Source organism: Lutra lutra, chromosome 2 (genome assembly GCF_902655055.1).
Source record: "Lutra lutra chromosome 2, mLutLut1.2, whole genome shotgun sequence".
NCBI lineage: Eukaryota > Metazoa > Chordata > Mammalia > Carnivora > Mustelidae > Lutra > Lutra lutra.
Window position 1 is genome coordinate 112,078,095 of NC_062279.1, and position 22,320 is coordinate 112,100,414.

The following is a 22,320-nucleotide window of genomic DNA, read 5'->3' on the forward strand; positions in this document are numbered from 1 at the left end:
GCAGCAAAAAAAAAAAAAAAAAGAATAAAAAGAAAAATTAGGGGTTTTTGAAATAAATAAACCTATTCATAGCTTAACCTTCATATGCATCACAGAGAACCTTTTTTTAAAGGTACAAATGGATATATGTCCCAATCTGAAGTGGGGGAAAGAGAAGAGAACTAACATTTGTTGATGACCAAATATGTGCAGGCACTATGCTAAGCATTTTACATATTATTGGATATAATCTTAAAAACAACATTAGGAAGTAACCACCCCAAATAGAGATACAGAAATAGTAATTTTTTTCCCCAAAACACACACAGATAATAAGTGGTGTACTGATTTTAAAGCCCATGTTCCACTATATAAGGCTGACTTAGATAATTAATATGGCCTCTATTTCAGGTAATACCAGAATAAATAAATTGGTTTTATTTCTATTTCTATAAAGAAAGAATTCATTTCAAAGATTAAATAATGGGGCGCCTGGGTGGCTCAGTGGGTTAAGCCGCTGCCTTCGGCTCAGGTCATGATCTCAGGGTCCTGGGATCGAGTCCCGCATCGGGCTCTCTGCTCAGCAGGGAGCCTGCTTCCCTTCCTCTCTCTCTGCCTGCCTCTCTGCCTACTTGTGATCTCTGTCTGTCAAATAAATAAATAAAATCTTTAAAAAAAAAAAAAAAAAAAAGATTAAATAATGAAGATAGGATGCTTGGGTGGCTCAGTCATTAAGTGTCTGCCTTTGGCTCAGGTCATGATTCCAGTGTCCTGGGATTGAGCCCCACGTCGGGCTCCCTGCTAATCAGGAAGCCAGCTTCACCCTCTCCTACTTCCCCTGCTTGTGTTCCCTTTCTCACTGTCTCTCTCTGTCAAATAAATAAACAAAAAATATTAAAAAAGGAAAAAAGATAATAACATAATGGAATCAGAAGGATTTTAATTGTTTACCTAGAACTTCATTATGGTGAGAAAAATGAAACACCACACAAGAGATCATAAAATTCCAAATTAGAAACTAGACTTTACCTACCATTTTAGTGAATTTAATAGACTATCACTTCCAATATTTTAAAAAGGGGAATGGTTCTTGAAAAATTAGAAGTTATAAGTTATGTCAAGAATAAAGTTAGTATCGATTACATTACTGAATTCAACCTATAAAAGGATTCTTTCAGATATTTAATAATTTGTGGCATAAAAATACAAATGAATAAAAAAAATCAACATTCAAAAGATCCTTAATATATCACTCCTTGACAAACAGAAAAAATTTGTATTAGTTTTTATTTTATGAGTTTTTATTTTTAACTACAGACAAGCAGTAATCTCATTGTCTCTGAAAGATAATAAAAATAGTACTGGTAAAAATTTATGTACTGGACTTTGACTGCATTTTCATATTCACATTTAGTCACACTTTGGAATACCAATGACCCAAAGGTAAAATAATGACTTACATTGTTAACAAATACTGTGTTAGAGGTAGAGTAGCTGGATTAAAGTTGTCCTGAATGTTTTTCAAAGTGGTCAGCTCTGTGCTAGCATTACAAACCAACAATGCATGGACCACCACTGTAGAGAGAATGCAGAAAATGAACATTTAATATTAAAAAAATGGATCATAAAAAAGCTATCAAAACGTTCAGTTGGGTGGCTCAATTGGTTACACATCTGACTCTTGATTTCAGCTCTGGTTGTGATCTCAACATTCTAGGCTCTATCCCTGTGTCAGGCTCTGTGCTGAGAGTGAAGCTTGCTTAGGATTCTCTCTCTCCCTCTTCCTCTGCCCTCCCCTCTCCCCAAATGTTCATTTAACTCAGAGCTCAGCTACTGAATTAATCACACGACATAAAATAAACCCTTAAGTACCTGTGGAGGTCCTTTCATCCATTAAATTATAACACTGCTTATTCATACATTTTATATGGGTATCCATAAATTGCATAAGTTAAATCAAATTTAGCCTTCTATACATTAGCTAATGAGCAAGAACAACTGTTCTGAGTTAGTGCATGGTAACACCGCTAGACAGTTCCAACTAAGCAGCACACCATCTTGTGCTGTATAGTAGGATTTGTGTAATTTCTGAACATTTTCTTTCATTTCTTCAACTATTTTATAGGAAAATACAGAAAGCATAAAGTCAGAAGGCTGATATGGGGGAACAATTGCAACAAATATGAAAAGATGCATATGAAAGTGACAAATTAAGTAACAAATATTTAACAATTGGACTTTTACTGGACTCAAGCTAGTTGACTAGCTTTTTCGGTTCTTGAAAACAATCAGAAGTTAAAAATGTATACAAAATACTTAAAATAGGGGGGGTGCCTGGGTGGCTCAATGGGTTAAGCCTCTGCCTTCAGCTCAGGTCATGGTGTCAGGTCCTGGGATCAAGCCCCACATCAGGCTGTCTGCTCAGCAGGGAACCTGCTTCCCTTCCTCTCTCTCTCTGCCTACTTGTGTTCTCTGTCTGTCACATAAATAAAATCTTTAAAAAAAAAAAAATACTTGAAATAGGGACGGCTGGGTGGCTCAGTTGATTAAGCATCTGCCTTTGGCTCAGGTCATGATCCCAGGGTCCTGGGACTAAGTCCCATGTAGTCCCAAATTGGGCTCCTTGCTCAGCAGGGAGCCTGCTTCTCCCTCTGCCTGCCACTCCCACTGCTTGTGCTCTCTCATAAATAAATAAATCTCACAAATAAAATCTTTCCTAAAAAAGTTTTTAAAAAATACTTGAAATGAATCATTAAATGTTGTGTCTCTAATTATAGACCAAATTGAACCATCAGGAATTATTCCAGAGATCAGGATGTATAGAGAAATCTACAGATTCTTTGAACTGGACAAGGATTCAGTCCACTAAAACTTCCTTTATTAAAAAATAATAATAATAAGGCTAGTAGCCTGCTATCTTATTAAAAATTTCTCAAAAATCATACCTTCCTGTTCCACTGCTAGCAAAATCCCTACAAAATCTAAAAGACCTTTTCAATGTAAAAAAAATGATGTGTTTACTAAATGTACCCTATTAGAAAAATAAGCCAAAAGAATTAAAAAACCAAGAGAATCAGAACTTGATATGAGAAATTATTTGAGAAAATTCTTATTTTTTTTAATGTTTATATTTTTAAAAATCAGTTATATAAAAATCAACTTAAGGGGCGCTTGGGTGGCACAGTTGGTTAAGTATCCAACTCTTGGTTTCAGCTGAGGGTCTTGGTCTCCAGGTCATGAGATCAAGCTCTGCACTGGGCTCCGTGCTCAGCGTGGAGTCTGCTTGAGATTCTCTCTCCGTTTTCCAATGCCCCCCACACCTCTCTCTCTCTCTCAAATAATAAATGGATGAATCTTAAAAAAAAAAAAAAAAAAACTTCAACAAAATACTTAAGTGAGGGTTCAAGATTTTATTATATTGTTAGCTCTCTGACACTTGAACTGCAAAAATATGTATTCAACTTTCATACCTATTTTCCAGAACACATTGCATACAATAGTAGGAAATAGAAATGGATACTTTTTCTTTTTTTGGAGAGAGTGTGCATGAGCCGGGGAGAGGGCTGGGGGAGGAACAAAGGGAGAGGGAGAGAGAGAAAATCTTTTTTTTTTTTTTTTTTTTTTGAGAGAGAGAATCTTAAGCAGGCTCCAAGCCCAGTGCAGAACCCCACCCTGACAACTCTGAGAACATGGCCTGAGCTGAAATCAAGGGTCAGACACTTACCCAACTGAGCCACCCAGGTGCCCGGAGGTGGCTCGCTTTTTGTTGGCCTTAATCAAATAATCCCACACAAAGTTAGCATCCTTGCTTACAATGTGTCTTATGTCTATCATTCTTCTTTTAATATAAATTAACATGGGCATGATAACACTTACCGTTAGTGGGCCAGTTAGAAGGGAAATAACCTTTCAAAGGTAGAAGCTCCACTTCATTGATAGATGATGGCCCAAAGAAAGCACTACATGCAATAAAAGTATCTAATTCAAAGTCCAGGGTTTTTGATACCACCCAAAGATCATCTGTAAAGATAAACATTTTTTAAAGAACTCAGAACTACGCTCAATTCAAAAGTACTTTGGATTTCTTACATGGTTGGTCATATTATTTCTCAAAAAACAAAATTAGCTATTATCTACCAGATTCTACCCAAACTAAAACCTGAATAAGTGACATTTTATTTTCATGTTTTAATGCAATTACTTTTATGTTTAAGTTATTTTATGATTATATTAAAAAACAATGTAAATAAAGTAACATAACATCTAACTCATCTTTTTTATAAAACAACTTTATAGCTATATCAGACTTTCCCAAGGAAGAACATGAGTCTAAAAAGATGCTCTGTCATGTAATGGTTTTCATGCTCAAATAAAGTTGGCAATCTGTGGACAGAATACAAGTTCTCTTAACAGACTTCTACTTAACAGATGCTCTAGATTAATTAATGTTCTTCTTTCTGTATAACACGCCATCTCCACGGCATACTGAGTACCTCTAGTAGGCTATTTCCCACGATACCTGTACATCATTTCTACCACCAGTTGAGCTGATACTTACAAAGAGTCAATTTTACTTCTTCTAAAATTTATTTATACCAGTTGGATTAGTTATAATATTATAACTTAATCAGGTATTATTTGAATCATTATGAATATGAAGAAAAATAATTGTTGCTTTAAGAAAATTAAGTAATTCAGAAAGACTTAAGATTTACTTTAAAAAGTCACAAAATACACAAGAAAAAATGCTTTTGACTCAAATATATTGAGACAAATGTAAAAGCTTCGAAAAGAAATTGAAAAAATTTGAATCACTCTCCACTTAGATTTCTTCACAAGTTCTTGCTCCATGTTTAAAAATTCTGAATTCTTTATGGGTGGTGTATCTGTGGGTATGGCTTATACAAGATAAAAAAAGGTCACCAATCAAAACACCCAGTCTAAACAAAAGCCTTAATTCTTCATCAAAAGATCATTAAATAAAAATATATTCAAATATTTTAAGTTTAAATGTTTAATGTTCACGTGCATTATTTATTATAATCCCTAACTTAAACCAACTTTGAAAATTAACTGACAAGCCACGAGTCTCAACCACATCAGAAAAGATAATTTATTGGGCTACATTCCCATCTTGGAAAGTCCAATGCATATCAGCATATTTAAGGTTCTGAAAAATCTTAGTTAAGGTTATTTGCTTAATGCAGCATTTTCCAAATTTATTTAGCCACAGAATCCATTTTTTTTACATTGACTTTTATCAATATCCCCACAGAACTATTGTTTTAGAAAATGTTTATGCTTTAGAAAAACCTGATTTATTATAGTATATTATATATCTAATTTTTAAAAAAATATTTGCCAGGCACCTGGGTGGCTCAGCCGGTTAAGCATCTGACTCTGGATTTCAGCTCAGGCCATGATCTCAGGGTAGTGAGATGGAGCCTCACCTGGGGCTCTTCACTGGGCTTGGAGCCTCCTTAAAATTCTCGCACTTCCTCTCCCTCTGCCCTTCCCTTGTTCTATCTCTCTCAAAAAACAAAACCAAAAAATGGCCAACTGAGGTAACATAGAAATAATTTATTCTTTATTTGCTAATATTTATTTAATCCAACCATCACCATAACTTAAAAAGATCTCCAATTCAAGATAGTTGACCAAAAAAAAAAAAAAAAAAATTGTTTGCCTTTCCTTTCTCTCCATATCCCACTGAAATGACAGGAAAAACTTGAAATACAAATCCAATACAATGTTAGAAAAGAGCTAGTGGGAATGGCATGTCTACTTCAGAGCCCTGAGATTCTTACAGAAGCCACAAAGAGAATGAGAAAGGATGATAAAAATCTTACAACGCCAGGAAACTCCTGATTCTTTATAGATGACAGAAAGGAATTCTGGGATTGGGGAAAGAAGAAGAATTTTCCCAGCAGATTCTCAGGATAACCCCAACCTCACCACCAAGGAGACAAAGAGGAATTGTGAGTATTGAAGGTCAGCTGGGACATTAATTAATGGATGATGGCATAATCCTATCTCTCTTAGAGCAGTTGACTCCAGGATTTGTTTTGAGGCTAATTTAGTCTTTGGCTAAAACAAGACTGCCAGAAGGACTTTAAGATAGAGAAACAGGGCAGCATACCCACTAATTACTGCCACCAGGGATAGGTAAATAGACCAGAATCTATTGGCAGGTCATGTACCTAGGGAATTTTTTTTTTTTTTAATAAAATAAAAATAAGCCAGGGGCACCTGGCTGGTTTGGTGGAGCATGTGACTCTTGATCTTAGGGTTGTATGTTTGAACCCCATGTTGGGTACTGAGAAGACTTAAAAAAATAAAATCTTAAAAACAACAATAACAAAAACCCCACACAGTAATACATATTATATTCTGGGTCAAAAGACATTTTAAATATCAGATAGATGTTATTATTATCACCATTTTATTGATGAAGGAAGAATGAGGCCCGAAAAAGTTAAATATATTATCCATAGATACAAGGACAGTAAATGGCAGATCTGGGACTAAACCCAACTCCCTAACCTCATTGGAGCTGACCATACTAGGGTCAGCCTTCACCCATATGCAATGCCAGAAAGAGCAGCTGATACCACCAGGGGAAAATTAGTTTACAGGCCAAAATAATGAGACATTTAAGGAGAACAAAGACTTCAAAAAAAAAAAAAAAATACTGGATTACAGAGACCTACAGAAAAGGAAATACCAGAACAGATGGACAAAGAATTTAAATTTATCCTGAAAAGAGATTTTTTTTTATAAGAGATAAGAGATGATAGTAGCAATGCAAACTATGACCAAGAAAATAATGAGAAAGAAACAAACAAAAATATTAGGCTGAAAAACATGGTAGTTAAAATAAAGTTATAACCGATGGGATAAATAGCAGAATAGATACTTTTGAGGAATAACAAAGCAATTTAGAAGACAATATTGAAGATATTTTCCAGAATGAAGAAAGGACAAAAGCCCAAACAATATAAAAGAAATGTTTAGAGAGTCAGAGATGCTAATATTGGAATAATAAAAGTTCTAGAAGATAAATAAAAATAAAGCGAAGATTATTCGAAGAAATAATGGAAATCAATTTCCCAGAATTTAAAAAATAGAAAAGATAAAAGACTTTAGTATTTCTTTTAAGATTTTTATTTGTTCATTTGAAAAAGAGAGAGAGGGATAGAGAGAACACAAGCAAGGGCAAGAGGGAGAAGCAGGTTCCCCACTGAGCAGGGAGCCCCACATGGGGCTCCATCCCAGGACCCTGGGATCATGACCTGAGCTGAAAGTGGACACAACTGACTGAGCCACCCAGATGTGCTGACTTCAGTATTTAAAACAAACAAACAAACAAACACCCTATGGAGAGATGACAGACATACAAAAAGCTATACATATTTAATGCATATAGTGGATGAGTTTAGAGATAGAAGACTTTATATTTAAAAGGCCAACAGTGTGCCCAAGAGGAGAAAATGGAAAAATTCATATGTAGACACATTATAGGGAATATAAGACTATAAAAGTCAGAGAGAAAATTAAAATTCTAAAGCTTCCAACCAAAAAGAGCAAATAACATATAAAGGAGTAAGAATCATAGTGGCATCAGATTTTCAACAGCAAGAACGTAACCAAGTATATTAATACTCGGTTAAAACATATAAAATTGCTGCTTCCATAGGTCCAAATATTAAATGAAAAGAACTTATAACCTAGAATTCGAAATGTAGCAAAACTATCTTTCAAATATGAATATGTAATAAAAATATTCTCAAGTTTTCAAGGCTTAGCAGGCTTACCATACAAAGACCTATATTCAAAACAGTTTTTGATGATATATATTAATAAGAGAAAAATCCAGAAAATGCTAAAAGGGAAACATGAAATAAATGTAATTAAATTACCTTGGACAAGTTTGTAGTCATTTTTTAAAAGGTAGTTATGTTCAAGGATGGGAAATAAATCCATATTAACCTAAAATTTATGGGTTTAAATTAGTGCTATTCAAAGTAGCCTACCTTAAATAGTTTTGTTATTGGTCAGCAACATGAAGTTTCTGCTAGAATGCAATCAACAAATCAACATAATGCTTCCTTCATTCAGAAGGAATATATACTTACATAATGCCGAGAAGCTAGTATAATTTTTAAACAAAATTAAATAGATTTGGGGAGTCTTTAGTAAGGTTTTTTTAAAAAACTAAAATTTTTAAAAATGCTTTTTAGAAATGGTCCAATTTATTGTATAATAATTCACAATACATGCTACTATTAAGCAGTATTTTATAAAACCTCTTTAATAGAAAGAATTTACAGAGCTATTATGTAATGGAGATGCAAGGCTGACATAGTCACCAAAATGATCAATCAACTTACTTTTGCTATAAGTTGAAGAATTTTCCTTCCGACTCAGCTTAAGATAAAGTTTGCTTTTAGGTTCACTATAAAATTCAGGATTTACAGTAGTAAACTTCTTTAGTTTGCCATACTGTTTTCTTTGAAAATCAAATCCTTTTCTGAAAAATGAGTAAAAAGTAAAAGTGAATTTAAATATTAAGGGACAAATTTTTTACTGAGATATAATTGTCATATAACATTATAATAGTTTCAGGTGTACAATAAAATGGTTCAATATATGCATATATTGTGAAACGATCACCACAATAAGTCTAGTTAACATCCATCACCACACAGATTTACAAATTGTTCTCCTTGTGATGAGCACTTTTTAAAAAAGATTTATGTATTTTCTAGGTTATTGTGATGATTAAATGAAATAACATATGCAAAGTACCTAGAAGAGGGCACAGCATGTATAAACCCCCCAGAGATGTTATTAAATTACCATGCAAATGTTCATTATAGCTACTTTTATAAGACATTTTTCCAAAACGTAGCATTCTATTATCCTACAAAACTACCTAGTTCAGCTTTGTGAACGACCATTATTATCCAGCACTGATAAAAATTATTCTTGTGGTTTGTTAAGCAGGGTTTCCCTTAGGATTGTGACCGTATATAAAAATGCTTGGAGGGCGCCTGGGTGGCTCAGTGGGTTAAGCCGCTGCCTTCGGCTCAGGTCATGAACCCAGGGTCCTGGGATCGAGTCCCACATCGGGCTCTCTGCTCAGCGGGGAGCCTGCTTCCTCCTCTCTCTCTCTCTGCCTGCCTTTCTGCCTACTTGTGATCTCTGTCTGTCAAATAAATAAATAAAATCTTAAAAAAAAAAAAAATGCTTGGAAAAACAGCATGCCTGCCAGTCACCTTCATATTGCTGACACTGCTTGATGTTTAGAGGGGGCCAAAAATAGCTTTAAAAAATTATTCCCATTTTACAGTTAGAAAAACTGAGGTTTTAGATACTTTTAAATATTTTTCCTATCTCAATCTCTTTTAAAACTGATGACAATAAGGGCCCCTCAGTGGCTCAGTGGTTAAGCGTCCAACTCTTGATTTCAGCTCAGGTCCTGATCTCAGGGTTGTGGGAGTAAGCCCCACATTGGACTCTGTGCTCAGCAGGGAGTCTGCTTGAGATTCCCTCTCCCTCTCCCATACCCCCAACTTGCTGTCTGTCTCACTCTTTCTCTAAAATAAATAAATAAATCTTAAAACAACAACAACAACAAAAAACTGATGACAATCATGTGAGGTTATTATCTTCTGATATAATTACAGGCATTATTTGGTACCAAGAAACGTACCTCACCAAAAGTTGGCATTCCTCAAAGAGAGGTATCTTTTGACTTCTTAAGTATAGGCCAATACTCTTTGTATCACTTAAAACCATGCTAGGTAGAGAGTCTTCTTGTGTTAAATATCCTGGGGTCACTTCTTCAAGCCACTTGAAAAATTTACATTGTTCAGCTTTGGGTCCATCACAGGTATAAAAGAGACGGCCCTAAGAGGAAAAAGATATTATAATTTAGGAAGAAAAATTTTGTATTTTACTGTTTTTGTACTGTATTTGTCAAGACATATAAAAAGTTGTTTGGCATTAATGTACTTTAATAAATTATTTATTATACCAGTTAATCTTTTTATTAATATCAATTTAAACAACACACTAAAATTTAAAACCACCTACTTTTCCATTTATTTTCTCCTCATCAAAAAATTACATTATTCTGAGAATATAAGCTTATTTGAAAAACAAAATTTATTGTTTTCCCAATTTAAAATGTTCACTATAGAAAACCAGAAAGAACTACAAGAAATATCTTGTGCATTTCTTTTTGGCCTTTTTTGTCACTCACATAAGTGTGTGCATATGCACACAAAAATTTACACTGTATACTTTTAAAATAATAAAACTCAGATAATGATGGATAATGATGTATTTTCTACTCCATAAATTAACCTTTATACACAACATACTGGACACATGACAACAATGTCATCAAATTATCTTAAAAAGAAAAAAAGACTTTTGATGATTCTGTAATATTTTATTCTGTAGTTACATTATTTATGAATTCTTGCTTTTGACAACTGAATTTACATCTAAATATATATATACAATACATAAACATTAGCTTGATTTCTCCCACTTTAATACATTATCAGCAATGCAAATAAAATCACTATGCTTTTATATTCCTAAGGCCTTATCTGTTACTTATACTGGGGATCACATAATAAACTACTTCAACTTCCACTTCTTTCAGGCTCATCTCTGCATTCTCTAAGATCTCAGGTGGGACATATTCCTTTCTCAGTGCTATAACTATAATTTGGGCATATCCCTCCTACTGTATCAATTACACTATTATGCAAAATTTCCTTTTATCTCCATCCACCACTATGTAGTAAGTTCCTAAGCAATGTGAAGGATGATCTTAACTCACACTTTTGCATCCTAGAACACAGATAATCTTTCAATAAAAATTTCCTGGGAATTTACTGTATGTTAGTTACTAACACCTCAAGTGGCTCCTAATCAAGACTTGCTCTTTAACTAAACTTGTCATAAAGCAGTAGGTACCTAAACTTTTTTACAAGTATTTGGTGAGGCAATAGGCAAGAAGAGGCAACAATACCTTATTTGGACCATCCTTTTTAACCATTACAAGTTTTGCAGGTTGATGATGATGGCAGAATGGCACATTACTTTCTACATTTTTCAGTTTCTCTCCCTTTAATGATGTGTAAAATGATATGTCAACTTTTGAAAGAGCTTTGTGTAACCTCTGTGCCAAGCCAAACAGCAATATATTTAGATGTTCTACCAAAAAAAAAAAAAGGAAAAAAGTACAGATGAAATATAAAATAATTGTTTGTATCATGTCCACTGTTAGCTAAATTCAAAAAAGCCTTTTAACAGAGTAATCTATAACTTAATGCTAATATCCATTTTTTCAAAGGTAAGTTTTGTCCTTGCACAAACAAAAGAACTATCGAAACTAATCATGCTGGGGTGTCTGGATGGTTCAGTCGGTTAAAGGTATGCCTTCGGCTCAGATCATGATCTGAGGACTCTGGGATAGAGCCCCACATCAGACTCCCTGCTCAGAGAGAAACCTGCTTCTCCTTTTCCCACTCCTCCTGCTTGTGCTTACTCTCTCACTGTCAAATAAATAAACAAAATCTTAAAAAAAAAAAAAAAAACTTATCATGCATCATGTTTAAAATTTCTTAACAAAACCACTTGTAACACCTCTAGTTCAAAAAACATGAAAAATTATAACTTGAAAAAGATAATACCGTCATTTCCCTCTTAATGAAACTCAATTTGACCTTAAACTAGCATATAAGTTACTGTTGAAAACTGGAGGAAACATATGGAAAATAACGAATCTCAAGTAGAGAATTTAATATGAAAATTCACAGTATAAAATATTATGCTTTCTATAGCTATACTACTTATATTAAGCAGCAATCAATCATAATAAAATAGAAAAATAAGTCATACCTATGAGACAAGATGTAAAAATCTGCTTATAATGAGCAGGAGACTGAAAAACAGCTGGTATTTGAATTTGCCTTTGGGGAAGATAAGCAGATTTTATTTTCTGTCCACTTGGGAAGCATAGCTCAGAGCCATTTATCTCCTGAAATTGAATAATTCAAGTTATTATAACAACTCCAGAAAAATACTGTTTATTAATGAGAAAGTTATTTTCTATAGAGATGTATAACAAACACATTTTTCTTTTAATTTTCAGAATTCTTGAAAATCATTTGCTAATTCTAAATGAGACAGGGAATATAGCAAAAATGGCTATGCATGGCAATTTTAATCATATAAATAAGAATAAATGTTTCTGTCCCTTAATAAGTTTTTAGTTTTTGCTAGGAAAAACTTTGCTAATAAGAACAACACTGTATGTTTCAATTTCCGGTTACAACTACAATAATTGTGCAAAATCAATACATAATAAGATCTAACTTTACATTAACTATGGCCTGATTGGCAAAACTGAACTCGTAGTGAAAAATCAGAACAATCACAGTAAGAGCAGTAATCGAAGTGGAAATAGTTGAAGCTATAATTTATTAACTAGTTATTATGTGTCAGATACTGCACCAGACACTTTCAAATATTTAAGTTTACTTAATGTCCACAATTACTAGGAAGGATTTTAAGTCAAAGAAGATATGATTATACCTAGAGTTCTGGAAAACTCAAAAAAGGAAAAAACAAAAAAGCCATCAGCTCCAGGAGTAAAATCATTGCTCGATATGATTTTGGTAATTCTTTTGTTAAAATTCAGACAACAGGGGTACCTGGGTGGCTCAGTGAGTTAAAGCCTCTGCCTTCAGCTCAGGTCATGATCCTAGGGTCCTGGGATCAAGTCCCTCATTGGGCTCTCTGCTCAGCGGGGAGTCTGCTTTCCCCCCCCCCCCCCCGCGCCTGCCTCTCTGCCTACTTGTGATCTCTGTCTGTCAAATAAATAATCTTTTAAAAAAATAAAATAAAATAAAATTCAGACAATAACTATTGGAAAAAATGCACCAGGATACATCAATACACTTCCTCACCTGTAAATCTGTTACACTGTAGATGTAGCAGGCAGACTCTCCTAACATGTTTTGAATATTTTCAATCTTGGAAGTCTGCTTTATATTCAAACAGAGTGCTTTCTTTCTAGAAACCAAATCTTGACTGCTAAAATCCTGCTGCTGCTGATGGAGCATGCCTTTTAACATTTGCAAATGCATAGAGTCTAAAGAGATTTCATTCACAGTATTATTCTGTCTTTCACCTGTGTCACTAAAATGCGTCCCAGGAATAATCTCAGGAGAGAAGCCATCTGTTACTTTCTTATCAACTCTGTTTGGAGTAGTCAAGTTGCACTGGGGTATGTTCTGATATTTCAGCCACTTGCTTTGAGTAGATAGATTATTGAGAAGTAAAATGTCCCCTGGAGTCACTTCTCTAGATTCTTTAAAGAAGGAAGTTTCACTTTGGTCCTCAAGCACAAAGCTAAAAGAAAGAACTCCTGATTCTTCACACAAGTTGAATATGGGCGGGGGACCAGAAGATTCTTGCCTGTCAAAGTTGATCACGTATGAACCAGAATCTAAATCAGGTGACCTTTCAGCAGGTGGCAAGGTAATAAGTGGAACTCGGGTTCTACTTACTAATGGAAGCCTTCGAAAGTTCTTATTCTCCAGAGAACTGGATTTTTTGATAACTGGGGGGGAAAAAAAAGCTGATTAAATAAAAAATGTATTACAGTCACCACCTAGGCTCTAAAAACCAGTAGCTATCTGTATAAAAAAGAAGAAGTACCAACTTGCCTTGAAAAAAAATCAGTAATTTTATTTCCACTTTCATAATATAAAAATTTTAATGATTTTAGATTTCAAAGTTAAGAGACTCAAACTTTCTTAAGGTTGATGAACTTGCAATCCTTCTCTTTTTTCTTTTCCCCCTTAGCTAAGGCTTCCCTTCCACCACCAGTCACTAGATTATATTTACATAGCACTTAAGTTTTCAGAGTACTTTACAGCCAAGAAGGGATTTATTGTACTCATTTTACAGACGAGACTACCAAGACCTAGAAGTAACATGACTACTGTTTGGCAGAGTCAGGACAAAAACCCAGAACTAACTGTTCGTTCTCAACTTTACATTCCTACTCCAGAGACTAAAGTTCATGGTTTATTTATCTGACCATACGACTATAACCTCCTTTATATTTACTACACTCATGAATTAATATGTTCACTTTCAGGGTAACAAAGATATTTAGCTTTATTCTGATCTGTTGGTATGTGATAAGAGTTCAACTCTGGTAAACTCATGTAATGGCAGATTTTGGCTGAATTTTGGAATACCTTCGGTGAGCAGTGCTAGTAATAGACATACTCCTGAAATTGTAAAAAGCAATGATAAATATTTGTAGAATAAATAAGTGAATGAATAATACTACATAGGAAATATATAAGCTTAAAGTTTTTATTTGACAATCCTATGGTTTCCTATTTTATGATAATGTGCCTTCTTGACAGACTTATTATTTGTTGGAAATAAACTATAGTGATCACTTGGGAAGGTAGTACAGCAATAGGGGAGCCAATGATATTCTTCTATAATGTTAAATTATAATTCTAAGAAGCCAATCAGCAACATTGACAGAAAAGTTAAAACTTCATTAAAGAGTAAAAGATTGGCATAAAAATAGACATACAGATCAATGAAAGCAAATAATAGTTCAGAAATAACTCCACGCTTACATGGTCAATTAATCTACAACAAAGGAGGCAAGACTATACAATGGGGAAAATCTCTTCAACAACTGGTGCTGGGAAAACCAGACAGCTACATGTAAAAGAATAAAACTGGATCACTTTCTTACACCATTAAAAAAAATTAACTCAAAATGGATTAAAGACATATGTGTGAGACCTAAAATCGTAAAACTCCTAAAGAACAACATAGGCAGTAATTTCTTTGACATTTGCCAAGAAACATGTTTCTACATATGTCTCTTCTGGTAAGAGAAACAAAAACAAAATTAAAAACTACTGGGACTATACTAAAATAAAAAGCTTTTGGACAGCAGAGGAAATCATCAACAAAAGAAAAAGGCAATCTATAGAATGGAAGAAGATATTTGCAAATGCTCTATCAGACAAGGGGTAAATATCCAAAAGACATAAAGAACTTCTACAACACAACACCAAAAAACCACAAGTAACTCCATTAAAGTGGGCAAAGGATCTGAATAGACCTTTTCCTTTTTTCTTTTAAATTTATTTATCTTAGAGAGAGAAAGAGTGTGCGCGAGCATGTGTACAAGCACGAGCGGGGGAGGGGGGCAGTGGGAGAAGATAGGATCCTTAAACAGACTCCCTGCTGAGCATGGAGCCTGATTCAGCTTGATATCAGGACCTTGAGATTATCACCTGAGGTGAAGTCAAGAGTCCACTGCTTTATTGACAGCCATCCAGATATCCCTGAATAGACATGTCCCAAAGACATACTGATGACCAGCAGACACATGAAAAAATGTTCAACATCACTCATCATCAGGGAAGTGCAAATTAAAACCACAATGAGATATTACTTTACATCTGTCAGAATGGCCAAAATAAGAAAAGACAAGAAATAACAAGTGTTGGCAAGGATGTGGAGAAAAAGAACCCAATGCACTGTTGGTGAGAATGCAAGTTGGTGCAGCCACAATGAAAAATAGTATGGAGGTTCCTCAAAAAATTAAAAATAGAATTACCACGTAATACAGTAATTCCACTACTGGGTATTCACCCAAAGAAAATGAAAACACTAATTTGAAAAGATATATACATCCCCATGTCTACTGCATTATTTTCAATAGCCAAGATATGGAAACAGTGTCCATCCACAGATGAATGGATAAAGAAGATGCAGTAAACACACACACACACACACACACACACACACAGAGAATGGAATATTACTCGGCCAAGAAAAAGAATGAATTCTTGCCATTTGCAACAACATAGATGGACCTAGAGGGTATAATACTAAGCAAAATAAGTCAGAGAAAGACGAATACCATATGATTTCATCCATATGTGGAATTTAAGAAAAAAAAAAGATAAAAAGAAATAAACAAAAAACAGATTCTTAAATATAGAGAATAAACTGGTAGTTGCTAGAGGGGAGGTGGGTGGGGGGAAGGAGTGAAACAGATAAAGGAGATTAAGAACACACTTATCTCAATAGGCACTGAGAAATGTATAAAATTGTTGCATCATTGTATTCTACAACTGAAGCTAATTAAATACTACATGTTAATTATACTTGAATAAAAAATTAAAAATAAAAATTTTAAAAAATAAAGAAAAACCCATGGCTTAACTATGAAAATTATCTATTGTTTCATTGTCACTTCACTTGTTTGGATACCCACTCCTCCCACACTGACTCTTCCTTACCTTGTTTTCTCTACTAACCATACCCACTAAACCTTTTCCAACACAACTACTCATTCACATTACAAAGTTTTTCTTTTTTGTATCATCCACTCATGACCAAAAAAATTACCTACAACTTCACCCCTTACCCAACACAGCTTTGGAATCAGGTGCAGATCCGCTGGTGAAATTATAAGAAAAGAGAAAGAAAAAGAAAAGTTAAAGGAAAGAATCCTACAGAACGTACTATACTTGTCACAAAGTAGGAATTTACTCATACGTAGGAGTAAAAAAAAAAGAGACCTGAAACTGCAACTGCAGAAGCAGCAGTTGAAGAGACCCCTAAGAAAATCAGAGGAAAGAAAGAGGTTAGAACAAAGTCAACCAATGGTGTAGATGAGACATTGACAATGAACTGTTCCCCTGGGAGGGGAGTGGGCAATAGAGGGGCCTGGCTCTGGAGTTAGAGCTGTGAGAAGAACCGTAATGATAGAAGACAATTTCAGAGGTCCATAATGAGAAAATGACAGAAGTAAGAAGGAACCTGCGAGTTTGAAGGAAATACCGTATTTGGAAGTAAGAGCCATCTGGAATAGAAAAAGGGAAGGCTTGAGGGATACGACAAAGAATCTGGTCCTAAGATACTTTTACTTTAGTAACAATTGCTCAAATAAAAAACTTCATTTTACACAGAGAGGTATTAGAGCACTTTGATAGTAACTAAGTTGAGGAAGAGAAGGTCACCAGGTAAAGTTCTTTCTTTCAGGGACTCCTCAGAGAATTCCATCACAAAGTCTTCATCTCTTGAGTTCAAAGTAAAAGTAGAAACAGGGTTTAATGTAGAGCTCCTTTGTTCTGCTGATATTGCCTATTCAGAAAGAAAAAACAAGACTACTGAACAAAATGTTATTACACTTTTCCCCCTATAGTTTGAATGAATTCTAGTAACCTACATTATAAAAATAATGCTTTCAAGCACATTATGTAGAGTTATAGCAGGACAAAGATTCTTCCCAAAGGGGCAGGATAGAATAAACTCATTAAAGGCAATAATAATCATAAAAAGTAAAATACAGAACATTAAAAACTATTGGATTTATTTTGTTCAGTCAGTGGGTGGCTCAGTCAGTTAAGTGTCTACCGTGGGCTCAGGTGACGATCCCACGGTCCTGGGATCAAATCCCACATTAGGCTCCCCAGAGAGCCTGCTTCTCCCTTTGTCCCTCACCCTGTTTCTGCTTTCTCTCTCTCTCTCTGTCAAATAAATAAATAAAATCTTTTAAATAAATAAATAAATAATAAAAACTATTGGATTTATTTGAAATGGGTCAGATTCTGATTTAGATTGATAGGGGTTGTGCAGATTTGGTTCTAAAGATGAATCTCGATGCTGCGGGAGCCACTAGAGCCACCGAGGTACTGCAATTCCTCACCTGGAATCCTTAGCTCCTAGGAAGTGTGGATTTATAGGAAGGTAAGAAGTGTGAAAAGAAAATACAGCTAAGACTAGAACCATGAAGAGGAGGAGTCAAGATGGCGGAAAAGCAGCAGGCTGAGACTACTTCAGGTAGCAGGAGATCAGCTAGATAGCTTATCTAAAGATTGCAAACACCTACAAATCCAATGGGAGATCGAAGAGAAGAAGAACAGCATTTCTAGAAACAGAAAATCAACCACTTTCTGAAAGGTAGGACTGGCGGAGAAGTGAATCCAAAGCGACGGGAAAATAGACCGCGGAGGGAGGGGCCAGCTCCCGGCAAGCCGCGGAGCAACGGAGCACAAAATCAGGACTTTTAAAAGTCTGTTCCGCTGAGGGACATCGCTCCAGAGGCTAAACCAGGGTGAAGCCCACATGGGGTCAGCGTGGCCTCAGGTCCCACAGGGTCACAGAAGGATCGGGGGTGTCTGAGTGTCTCAGAGCTTGCAGGTATTAGAACGGGGAAGCCGGCTACAGAGACAGAGCCGAGAAGTGAGCTCTCAGCTCGTGGTTACCTTGAACCAGTCGCAGGCTCGGTGAGCTCAGAGCGAGGCCGGAGGCCAGGGAGATAGGAGTAAATGGGTGCTGTTCTCTGAGGGCGCACTGAGGAATGGGGCCCCAAGCTCTCGGCTCCTCTGGGCCTGAGACTGGCAGGCCGCCATTTTCATTCCTGTCCTCTGGAACTCTATGCAAAGCGCTCGGAATAAAAGCTCCCGAAAGCAAACCCGAGCAGATTACTCGGCCTGGACCCTGGTAAGTCCACCTGGGGTAAAGACACTTGAGAATCACTGCAACAGGCCCCTCCCGCAGAAGATCAACAAGAAATCCAGCCAGGACCAAGTTCACCTACCAAGGAGTGCAGGTTCAATACCAAAGAGAGCAGCAGAATTCCAGAGGAGGAGAAAGCAAAGGACGGAACTCATGGCTTTATCCCCATGATTCTTTAGTCTTGCAGTTAATTTAATTTTTTTTTCAATTTTTTTCTCTCTTCTTCTGCTAAATTTTTTTTAACTTTTACCCTTTTCTTTTTTTTAACGTTTTTTAACTAGTTTATCTAATATATTTTTTATATGTTTTTTATTCGTTTTCTTTTTTTGTTTCTTTTTTTTTCTTTCTTTCTTTTTTTTTTCTGAACCTCTTTTTATCCCCTTTCTCCCCCCTCACGATTTGGGATCTCTTCTGATTTGGTTAAAGCATATTTTCCTGGGGTCTTTGCCACCCTTTTAGTATTTTACTTGCTCCTTCATATACTCTTATCTGGACAAAATGACAAGGAGGAAAAATTCACCACAAAAAAAAGAACAAGAGGCAGTACTGAAGGCTAGGGACCTAATCAATACAGACATTGGTAATATGTCAGATCTAGAGTTCAGAATGATGATTCTCAAGGTTCTAGCCGGCCTCGAAAGAGGCATGGAAGATATTAGAGAAACCCTCTCGGGAGATATAAAAGCCCTTTCTGGAGAAATAAAAGAACTAAAATCTAACCAAGTTGAAATAAAAAAAGCTATTAATGAGGTGCAATAAAAAATGGAAGCTCTGACTGCTAGGATAAATGAGGCAGAAGAAAGAATTAGCGATACAGAAGACCAAATGACAGAGAATAAAGAAGCTGAGCAAAAGAGGGACAAACAGCTACTGGACCACGAGGGCAAATTCAAGAGATAAGTGACACCATAAGACGAAACAACATTAGAATAATTGGGATTCCAGAAGAAGAGGAAACAGAGAGGGGAGCAGAAGGTATATTGGAGAGAATTATTGGAGAGAATTTCCTCAATATGGCAAAGGGAACAAGCATCAAAATCCAGGAGGTGCAGAGAACCCCCCTTAAATCAATAAGAATAGGTCCACACCCCGTCACCTAATAGTAAAACTTACAAATCTTAGTGACAAAGAGAAAATCCTGAAAGCAGCTCGGGGAAAAGAAGTCTGTAACATACAATGGTAAAAATATTAGATTGGCAGCAGACTTATCCAGAGACCTGGCAGGCCAGAAAGAGCTGGAATGATATATTCAGAGCACTAAACAAGAAACACATGCAGTCAAGAATACTATATCCAGGGGCACCTGGGTGGCTCAGCGGGTTAAGCCTCTGCCTTCAGCTCAGGTCATGGTCTCAGGGACCTGGGATCAAGCCCCGCATCGGGCTCTCTGCTCAGCAGGGAGCCTGCTTCCCTTCCTCTCTGCCTGCCTCTCTGCCTACTTGTGATCTCTCTCTCTCTGTGTCAAATAAATAAATAAAATCTTTAAAAAAAAAATACTATATCCAGCTAGGCTATCATTGAAAATAGAAGGAGAGATTAAAAGCTTCCAGGACAAACAAAAACTGAAAGAATTTGCAAACATCAAACCAGCTCTACAGGAAATATTGAAAGGGGTCCTCTAAGCAAAGAGAGACCCTAAAAGTAGATCAGAAAGGAACAGAGACAATATACAGTAACAGTCACCTTACAGGCAATACAATGGCACTAAATTCATATCTCTCAATAATTACCCTGAATGTTAATGGGCTAAATGCCCCCAAACAAAAGACACAGGGTATCAGAATGGATAAAAAAACAAAACCCATCTATATGTTGCCTACAAGAAACTCATTTTAAACCTGAAGACACCTCCAGATGTAAAGTGAGGGGGTGGAAAAGAATTTACCATGTTAATGGACATCAGAAGAAAGCAGGAGTGGCAGTCCTTATATCAGATCAATTAGATTTTAAGCCAAAGACTATAATAAGAGATGAGGAAGGACACTATATCATACTCAAAGGATCTGTCCAACAAGAAGATCTAACAATTTTAAATATCCATGCCCCTAACATGGGAGCAGCCAACTATATAAACCAATTAATAACAAAATCAAAGAAACACATCGACAAGAATACAATAATAGTAGGGGACTTTAACACTCCCCTCACTGAAATGGACAGATCATCCAAGCAAAAGATCAACAAGGAAATCAAGGCCTTAAATAACACACTGGACCAGATGAACATCACAGATATATTCAGAACATTTCATCCCAAAGCAACAGAATACACATTCTTCTCTAGTGCACATGGAACATTCTCCAGAATAGATTACATGCTTGGTCCTAAATCAGGTCTCAACTGGTATCAAAAGATTGAGATCATTCCCTGGATATTTTCAGACCACAATGCTCTGAAGCTAGAACTCAATCACAAGAGGAAATTTGGAAAGAACCAAATATATGGAGACTAAACAGCATCCTTCTAAAGAATGAATGGGTCAACCAGGAAATTAAAGAAGAACTGAAAAAATTCATGGAAACAAATGATAATGAAAACACAATGGTTCAAAATCTGTGGGACACAACAAAGGCAGTCCTGAGGGAGGTAAATATATAGTGGTACAAGCCTTTCTCAAGAAACAAGAAAGGTCTCAGGTACACAACCTAACCCTACACCTAAAGGAGCTGGAGAAAGAACAAGAAAGAAACCCTAAACCCAGCAGGAGAAGAGAAATCATAAAGATCAGAGTAGAAATCAATGAAATAGAAACCAAAAAAACAATAGAACAAATCAACGAAACTAGGAGCTGGTTCTTTGAAAGAATTAATAAGATTGATAAACCTCTGGCCAGACTTATCAAAAAGAAAAGAGAAAGGACCCAAATAAATAAAATCATGAATGAAAGAGGAGAGATCACAACTAACACCAAAGAAATACAGACAATTATAAGAACATACTATGAGCAACTCTACGCCAACAAATTTGACAATCTGGAAGAAATGGATGCATTCCTGGAGACATATAAACTACCACAACTGAACCAGGAAAAAATAGAAAGCCTGAACAGACCCATAACCAGTAAGGAGATTGAAACAGTCATCGAAAATCTCCAAACAAACAAAAGCCCAGGTCCAGACAGCTTCCTGGGGGAATTCTACCAAACATTTAAAGAAGAACTAATTCCTATTCTCCTGAAACTGTTCCAAAAAATAGAAATGGAAGGAAAACTCCCAAACTTATTTTATGAGGCCAGCATCACCTTGATCCCAAAACCAGACAAGGATCCCATCAAAAAAGAGAACTACAGACCAATATCCTTGATGAACACAGATGCAAAAATTCTCACCAAAATACTAGCTATTAGAGTTCAACAGTGCATTAAAAGGATTGTTCACCACGACCAAGTGGGATTTATTCCAGGGCTGCAAGGTTGGTTCAACATCCGCAAATCAATCAATGTGATACAACATTAATAAAAGAAAGAATAAGAACCATATGATACTCTCAATAGATGCTGAAAAAGCATTTGACAAAGTACAGCATCCCTTCCTGATCAAAACTCTTCAAAGTGTAGGGATAGACGGCACATACCTCAATATTATCAAAGCCATCTATGAAAAACCCACCGCAAATATCATTCTCAATGGAGAAAAACTGAAAGCTTTTCTGCTAAGGTCAGGAACACGGCAGGGATGTCCGTTATCACCACTGCTATTCAACATAGTACTAGAAGTCCTAGCCTCAGCAATCAGACAA

At 35.8% G+C, this 22,320-nt stretch overlaps 1 protein-coding gene across 1 annotated transcript in view; it reads right to left on the minus strand.

Moving 5' to 3' along the window:
• Positions 1 to 22,320, minus strand: part of ZGRF1 (zinc finger GRF-type containing 1) — an 88,410-nt gene that overhangs the window by 26,269 nt on the left and 39,821 nt on the right. Inside the window, exons 12-19 of the mRNA XM_047718245.1 lie at positions 17,082 to 17,205; positions 12,972 to 13,627; positions 11,902 to 12,040; positions 11,030 to 11,214; positions 9,695 to 9,891; positions 8,370 to 8,509; positions 3,856 to 3,999; positions 1,440 to 1,554 (exon numbers count right to left, since the gene is read on the minus strand). Of these exons, the coding sequence (XP_047574201.1) occupies positions 1,440 to 1,554; positions 3,856 to 3,999; positions 8,370 to 8,509; positions 9,695 to 9,891; positions 11,030 to 11,214; positions 11,902 to 12,040; positions 12,972 to 13,627; positions 17,082 to 17,205 (1,700 nt within the window). The remainder of the gene's footprint in view (positions 1 to 1,439; positions 1,555 to 3,855; positions 4,000 to 8,369; positions 8,510 to 9,694; positions 9,892 to 11,029; positions 11,215 to 11,901; positions 12,041 to 12,971; positions 13,628 to 17,081; positions 17,206 to 22,320) is intronic.